This window comes from Oncorhynchus nerka, linkage group LG7 (assembly GCF_034236695.1).
Source record: "Oncorhynchus nerka isolate Pitt River linkage group LG7, Oner_Uvic_2.0, whole genome shotgun sequence".
Taxonomy (NCBI): Eukaryota; Metazoa; Chordata; class Actinopteri; order Salmoniformes; family Salmonidae; genus Oncorhynchus; species Oncorhynchus nerka.
Window position 1 is genome coordinate 91,079,358 of NC_088402.1, and position 8,567 is coordinate 91,087,924.

General features: G+C 44.8%; 1 protein-coding gene across 1 annotated transcript; it reads right to left on the reverse strand.

The window, feature by feature from the left end:
• Positions 1–1,075: 1,075 nt before the first annotated feature.
• On the reverse strand, positions 1,076–8,103 carry LOC115126643 (transcription factor Sox-18-like). Its single transcript, XM_029656292.2, has 2 exons — positions 7,195–8,103; positions 1,076–6,182 (listed from the first exon to the last, which is right to left on the reverse strand). Exons 1-2 carry the CDS (start codon positions 7,595–7,597, stop codon positions 4,687–4,689), a joined length of 1,899 nt encoding a protein of 632 aa, XP_029512152.2. The 5' UTR covers positions 7,598–8,103; the 3' UTR covers positions 1,076–4,686.
• Between the last annotated feature and the right edge of the window lie 464 nt (positions 8,104–8,567).

Below are 8,567 nucleotides of genomic sequence, written 5' to 3' on the forward strand. Positions count from 1 at the left end.
AGAACGGGGCAACACTGTCGACCAGGACCCATAGAGAACGGGGCAACACTGTCGACCAGGACCCATAGAGAACAGGGCAACACTGTCGACCAGGACCCATAGAGAACAGGGCAACACTGTCGACCAGGACCCATAGAGAACAGGGCAACACTGTCGACCAGGACCCATAGAGAACAGGGCAACACTGTCGACCAGGACCCATAGAGAACAGGGCAACACTGTCGACCAGGACCCATAGAGAACAGGGCAACACTGTCGACCAGGACCCATAGAGAGCAGGGCAACACTGTCGACCAGGACCCATAGAGAGCAGGGCAACACTGTCGACCAGGACCCATAGAGAACAGGGCAACACTGTCGACCAGGACCCATAGAGAGCAGGGCAACACTGTCGACCAGGACCCATAGAGAACAGGGCAACACTGTCGACCAGGACCCATAGAGAACAGGGCAACACTGTCGACCAGGACCCATAGAGAACAGGGCAACACTGTCGACCAGGACCCATAGAGAACGGGGTGCTATTTGGGACTCAGCCGTCTGCGTTCTGTTGTTTCATTCTTGTTAGAATTGTTTTCGTTCAGTCAGCGATTTGGGGGAAAAACAGGTTCATGCGCCAAAGTAATATAGTGGTGATCAGAACTCCACCAGGATAGATTCAGATGTTCAGTCGGCTTAAAGGTTACACAGTGGAGAGATTGTCTGTCTGTCTGTCTGTCTGTCTGTCTGTCTGTCTGTCTGGTCTGTCTGTCTGTCTGTCTTCTGTCTGTCTGTCTGTCTGTCTGTCTGTCTGTCTGTCTGTCTGTCTGTCTGTCTGTCTGTCTGTCTGTCTGTCTGTCTGTCTGTCTGTCTGTCTGTCTGAGATTCAAAGTGACAACAACATGTTGTGTCAACCACAAAACACTCTGACTAGATTGAAGTGAATTATCACCACTAGCATGTCTAATGTAGACTAGAATAACCTAAAAATATCACCACGAGCATGCCTAATGTAGACTAGACTTGAATAAGCTAAAAAAATAACACCGGAACTAAAATGTGAAATCTGAACCTAACTGAAGAACAGGAAATCAAAAATCCTTAGAAATAACTTTATTTATTTTTTGTAAAATTATTTAAAACGCAATATATTCATTTACAAAAAGCCCTCTTCAAATAAAGAAACAACAACCGAAAGTTTAACATTGAGAGAAAATAAATGTCTGTGTCAAAGCAATGTTGCAATGAAATACTGCATGAAATAATGCATGAAATAATGCATGAAATACTGCATGAAATACTGCATGAAATAATGCATGAAATACTGCATGAAATACTGCATGAAATACTGCATGAAATAATGCATGAAATACTGCATGAAATACTGCATGAAATACTGCATGAAATAATGCATGAAATACTGCATGAAATAATGCATGAAATACTGCATGAAATACTGCATGAAATAATGCATGAAATACTGCATGAAATAATGCATGAAATACTGCATGAAATACTGCATGAAATAATGCATGAAATAATGCATGAAATACTGCATGAAATACTGCATGAAATAATGCATGAAATACTGCATGAAATACTGCATGAAATAATGCTTGAAATAATGCATGAAATACTGCATGAAATACTGCATGAAATACTGCATGAAATAATGCATGAAATAATGCATGAAATACTGCATGAAATACTGCATGAAATACTGCATGAAATACTGCATGAAATAATGCATGAAATACTGCATGAAATACTGCATGAAATAATGCATGAAATACTGCATGAAATACTGCATGAAATAATGCATGAAATACTGCATGAAATACTGCATGAAATACTGCATGAAATAATGCTTGAAATAATGCATGAAATACTGCATGAAATAATGCTTTTGTTTTGCCTGCTTGATTTAAGTGCAGAGCAACTGTTGTGTTTGTTTTATTCCTAACTTTAAAAAAAAAAATGTTTTTCTTTTAACCAAAAGTAATTTTTACCTTTTTATCAACGTGGTTCTTAAAGAGGCATTCTGGGATTCAAACAACAAGAAAGTGGTCAACCGGCTATACATCATTAATGTAAATGTCCTAAAATGGATATCCTAAATCCCAGATTCCCCTTTTTTTTATGTGTGGTGACGGAAATTAAAATATAAACAAGTGTTTTGATGTAAATAATTACAATTAAAACCTTTAAAAACAAACAAAATTCAAAAACAAAGTCTCCTAGTGTCCTAACATTGCAGACCTCATAAATTCACATTGTACAGAAACAATAATCCTAGTCTTTCATTTGGTAAAATATATATTGCATTAGAAAGATTTGGAACATGGTGGTCTTCCTATACGTATGTTTGTGACCCAGTGCAAATAAAACAGTTTTTCATCGAAATAATAAAATAAAAATCTACACAAATAAAACAAACAACATGAAATTAGGAATACTGTATAAACAAAATGGCAATAACAAAAAAAATGAAAATGTTTATCATTATAAATGTTCTGCCTGTCTGGACAGTAAGTAGAAGAGCTCAGTAGTCTTTACTGTTCTGCAGTGGTCTGTAGTGGTCTGTTGTAGTGTTTAGTGTTCTGTAGTGGTCTGTAGTGGTCTGTTGTAGTGTTTAGTGTTCTGCAGTGTTCTGTAGTGGTCTGTAGTGGTCTGTTGTAGTGTTTAGTGTTCTGCAGTGGTCTGTAGTGGTCTGTAGTGGTCTGTTGTAGTCTTTAGTGTTCTGTAGTGGTCTGTAGTGGTCTGTAATGGTCTGTAGTGGTCTGTTGTAGTGTTTAGTGTTCTGTAGTGGTCTGTTGTAGTCTTTAGTGTTCTGTAGTGGTCTGTTGTAGTGTTTAGTGTTCTGTAGTGTTCTGTAGTGGTCTTTAGTGGTCTGTTGTAGTGTTTAGTGTTCTGTAGTGTTCTGTAGTGGTCTTTAGTGGTCTGTTGTAGTCTTTAGTGTTCTGTAGTGGTCTGTTGTAGTGTTTAGTGTTCTGTAGTGTTCTGTAGTGGTCTTTAGTGGTCTGTTGTAGTGTTTAGTGTTCTGTAGTGGTCTGTAGTGGTCTGTAGTGGTCTGCTGTAGTCTTTAGTGTTCTGTAGTGTTCTGTAGTGGTCTGTAGTGGTCTGTTGTAGTGTTTAGTGTTCTGTAGTGTTCTGCAGTGGTCTGTAGTGGTCTGTTGTAGTCTTTAGTGTTCTTTAGTGTTCTGTAGTGGTCTGTAGTGGTCTGTTGTAGTGTTTAGTGTTCTGTAGTGTTCTGTAGTGGTCTGTAGTGGTCTGTAGTGGTCTGTTGTAGTGTTTAGTGTTCTGTAGTGTTCTGTAGTGGTCTGTAGTGGTCTGTTGTAGTGTTTAGTGTTCTGCAGTGTTCTGTAGTGGTCTGTAGTGGTCTGTTGTAGTCTTTAGTGTTCTTTAGTGTTCTGTAGTGGTCTGTAGTGGTCTGTTGTAGTGTTTAGTGTTCTGTAGTGGTCTGTAGTGGTCTGTAGTGGTCTGTTGTAGTGTTTAGTGTTCTGTAGTGGTCTGTAGTGGTCTGTTGTAGTCTTTAGTGTTCTGTAGTGGTCTGTAGTGGTCTGTAGTGGTCTGTTGTAGTGTTTAGTGGTCTGTAGTGGTCTGTAGTGGTCTGTTGTAGTCTTTAGTGTTCTGTAGTGGTCTGTAGTGGTCTGTTGTAGTGTTTAGTGTTCTGTAGTGGTCTGTTGTAGTCTTTAGTGTTCTGTAGTGGTCTGTTGTAGTGTTTAGTGTTCTGTAGTGGTCTGTAGTGGTCTGTAGTGGTCTGTTGTAGTGTTTAGTGTTCTGTAGTGGTCTGTTGTAGTCTTTAGTGTTCTGTAGTGGTCTGTAGTGGTCTGTTGTAGTCTTTAGTGTTCTGTAGTGGTCTGTAGTGGTCTGCAGTGGTCTGTAGTGGTCTGTTGTAGTGTTTAGTGTTCTGTAGTGGTCTGTAGTGGTCTGTAGTGGTCTGTTGTAGTCTGTTGTAGTCTTTAGTGTTCTGTAGTGTTCTGTAGTGGTCTGTAGTGGTCTGTTGTAGTCTTTAGTGTTCTGTAGTGTTCTGTAGTGGTCTGTAGTGGTCTGTTGTAGTCTTTAGTGTTCTGTAGTGTTCTGTAGTGGTCTGTAGTGGTCTGTTGTAGTGTTTAGTGTTCTGTAGTGGTCTGTAGTGGTCTGTAGTGGTCTGTTGTAGTCTTTAGTGTTCTGTAGTGTTCTGTAGTGGTCTGTAGTGGTCTGTTGTAGTCTTTAGTGTTCTGTAGTGGTCTGTTGTAGTCTTTAGTGTTCTGTAGTGTTCTGTAGTGTTCTGTAGTGGTCTGTTGTAGTGTTTAGTGTTCTGTAGTGGTCTGTTGTAGTGTTTAGTGTTCTGTAGTGGTCTGTAGTGGTCTGTTGTAGTCTTTAGTGTTCTGTAGTGGTCTGCAGTAGTCTGTTGTAGACCATAATGCATTGTAGTAATCCTACCCTGAAAGTCCTTAAAGGTCAACTGCAGACCCGGGTCAAGTACACCAATCCAATGCTTTCAAAAATGTATTTTATTATTTTTACATTTTCTTTTTAGGTGTACTTGCCTTAATTTAGTGTTTGCACTTCTGTGGCCTATTCCATATGCAAATTACACCAAGTCCCACTCCAGTATACAGTATGTTTAACATACTGTATTTGACCAACAGGTCTTGTAGGCTGCCCTAAGACCATACTAGACTCTGGCACACAGCCAATGACTAACAGCAGTCAGGAAGGTGTCTACCCAGTAATACAGGTACCGTAGTAGACAGCACTACTAGCATCAGCTAGAGCAGAGATGAGAGGACTACTCTGGCTCTCATCACAGATCCTCCCTAGTGGTTTAGAGAGGGGTGCGTTGGTATACCCCTCCAGAGCTTTCGACACGGGGACACTACCATACCCCTCCATGGATTTAGAAACGGGAATGAGGTTACTCCCATACCCCTCCATACGAGTCCGGTTAGCACTGAGGTACTGGTCAAACTCATTGCGGTCCACTTCTGTCCAGAACTCAACTGACGTCAGGCCTACGTGGTTGGACCCAGCCTGATCTACGGAGTCCAGGGCCTGAGGTTTAGGGTTGGAGGTGGGGACCAGCGAGGAAGAGGAGGACTCGGGAGGGGGAGAGAGCTGCCCCAGGTGAGAGGCCTGGGGGGTGTCTGGTCCAGCGTTATTGTACAGGTAACTATAGTAACCAGAGGACACAGAGGAACTACTGGTGGACTGGAGGGGATTGACTGGCTCAGACAGGCTTATAGAGGAGCCCTGGGAGTAAGAGTAAGGACTGGGAGAGTTCGTAGGCTCTGGCACCTGGCTGAGGCCTTTCTCCTGGGGAGGACGACAGAGCAGGGAGCCCCTCTGGCTCTGGTTAAGATGGTGATTATGACCCCTTTGCCCCTGACCCTGACTATGACCCTGACTTTGACCCTGACTATGACCCTGACTTTGCCCCTGACCCTGACTATGCCCCTGGCCCTGACTATGCCCCTGACCCTGGCTATGACCCTGACTTTGCCCCTGACCCTGACTATGCACCTGACCCTGACTATGACCCTGACTATGCCCCTGACCCTGACTATGACCCTGACCCTGACTATTCCCCTGACCCTGACTATGCCCCTGACCCTGACTATGCCCCTGACCCTGACTATGCCCCTGACCCTGACTATGCCCCTGACCCTGACTATGCCCCTGACCCTGACTATGCCCCTGACCCTGACCATGACCCTGACTGTGGCTGTGAGGATGGCTATGGGCGTCATGGTGATGGCTGTTATAGTGGTGGTGATGGGGGTAGTTACTCCAGGTTCCATGTAGCTCCACGTCCTCCTGCATGTGAGGGGGAAAGAACACCCCTCCGTCCCCACCCCCCTCCTCCATCACATCCAGAGGGGACATCTCCGGTGTGGGCAGTCCGTAGCTCAGTGTGTCCCCAGTGTGGAGGTCCCTGAAGTGGCCTAGTGGAGGCAGAAGGTGGTGGTGTGGATGAGGATGTCCATAACTGTTCAGAGGGTGTCCGTAGCCCTCCCCTACCCCAGGAACCCCTGACCCTCCCTGGGCTAGGCTGTGGAGCAGTAACCCCGGTTCCACCCGTTTGAGCTTTTTGGCCTGTTTCTTGCGACGGGGGCGGTACTTGTAGTTGGGGTGGTCCGTCAGGTGCTGGAGGCGGAGTCTCTCAGCCTCCTCAACGAAAGGACGCTTGTCCAGAGTAGTCAGAGCCTTCCACGACTGGCCTAAAGATAATAACACACATATATATATATATATATATACATTGTTGTCAGCAATAAAATTATTACCAGCGATAGCACAATCAGCATCATAATCATAATCATTATCAACATTACCAACGTTATCAACATGATTGGCATCGTACATTTAGCTAATATCAGTTGTGTACATCCAACCATAAACAGGGTGGTTCGAGCCCTGAATGCTGATTGGCTGACAGCTGTGGTATATCAGACCGTATACCACATGTATGACAAAACATGTATTTTTACTGCTCTAATTACATTGGTAACCAGTTTATTACAGCAATAAGGCACCTCAGAGGGTTTGTGGTATATGGCCAATATACCACGGCTAATAGCTGTATCCAGGCACTCTGCGTTGCGTCGTACATAAGAACAGCCCTTAGCCGTGGTATATTGGCCATATACCACATCCCCCTCGTGTATAAATTGCATAAACATAATCTGTGCAGCTCTAAAACTTATTCTGGGTTGAGTATTTATTATTATTATTTTTTTTAAATATTGTAGATACTAAGTGATGCTGTTGCATGATAAAAGCCAAACTTAACTCAACAAAATCAACTTCTTTACTCTCAGGGAAAAACTATTGCGTATTTTTTAAGCAGTACTACGCATATTGAGAAATGAACCCATTTTACATGTGGTTTTGGCTTGAGCAAGATGTAGTACCAACGGTAACTAAAGTCCTACCAACAATTAGAGTTGATTTCACTGATTCATTGTGGTTTGTGGACATTCACAACCCCATAAACCACAGAAAAACATGCTTTAATATTTCACACAGTCATGAGTCTAAAAAAACATCCTGAATACTGTGTGTGTGTGTGTGTGTGTGTGTGTGTGTGTGTGTGTGTGTGTGTGTGTGTGTGTGTGTGTGTGTGTGTGTGTGTGTGTGTGGTGTGTGTGGTGTGGTGTGTGTGGTGTGTGTGTGTGTGTGTGTGTGTTTGTGTGTGTGTGTGTGTGTGTGTGTGTGTGTGTCATATCTTACCCAGCATCTTGCTGAGGACAGCATTGTGGAGGTCTGGGTTCTGAACGGCCAGTCGTTTCCTCTCGTCTTTAGCCCAAACCATGAAGGCGTTCATTGGCCGACGGATCCTCGACTCACCCCCTGCTTTCCCCTCAACGCTGCCCTGGGAAGGTGCTTCTCGGTGGGTCGAGTCAGGGCTTCCTGCCCCTGTCCCTGGTTCAGCTCCGGCCCCTATCCTGGCCTCTGTGCGGCCCCCAGCAGAGCCACGATCTCCAGATCCTCCATAAAGGGGGGTCTGGTCGAAGGGTCCTAGCCCACGATCAGAGCCTGGGCTGGGGGAAGAGACCCATGGATGCCCCCCGGCTCTGTCCCGGCCTGGTGGAGAACTGGCCTCACGACAGTAACTAGACTCAGATATATTCATTCCAGCTTAAACAAACTCCTGTTAAGTTGTTGTTGTTGTTGTTGTGTTAACTTCTGTCTGTGTTCTTTTGTGTTTCTCGACACAGACAACGAGGAAAAGGCTAAAGGTTTTAAAAAGCAACAGTGTTCAGAGAAACTGAAAGAGACGGAGGTAAGACAAGCAGAATGCCCAAAGCAAAGCATTGACCTCTGAAGAGTGTGGGACGGTTCAGTAGAAACCGAGAAGTCCCAAAGGTTCCGCGACTCTTTCTCTCCTTCTCTCTCTCTTTCTCTCTCCTTCTCTCTCTCTTTCTCTCTCCTTCTCTCTCTCTTTCTCTCTCCTTCTCTCACTCTTTCTCTCTCCTTCTCTCTCTCTTTCTCTCTCCTTCTCTCTCCTTCTCTCTCTCTTTCTCTCTCCTTCTCTCTCTCTTTCTCTCCTTCTCTCTCTCTTTCTCTCTCGGTTTTCCAGAACCTCTTGTAAAAGAGCGTGGTGTGTGTGTTTCTCCTCTGCTATCCTCCAGGACTGGACAGTTTGAAAGTTGTGGTGAGGCTTGATAAACCCGTGGTGTAAATATATACCCAGCCTAAACCAATCAGACGCCAGGGAGACTAGCAAGGCGAGTGGGAGGGGTCGGCAGTGGGAGAGTCCCCCCCCCCCTCCCCCTTGTCCTATCCGCTCGCTCACAGAGAGATGTAATCTGAGAGGGCCATTGTTTCTGCTCACTCACACACACACACACACACACACACACACACACACACACACACACACACACACACACACACACACACACACACACACACACACACACACTCACACACACACATACACAGCTTTCCCCAGCCACGCTGTGTGTCTCTGTCTCTCCCTACCTTCCTCTTCCTCCCGCCTCCTTCACCCAGAGTCCCTATCCAACCCCTCTGTCCCCCCCCCCCCCCTCCCTCTCCTCCCATCATCTGAGGCTGTGGCTGTGGTGAAAGGAGACCACACT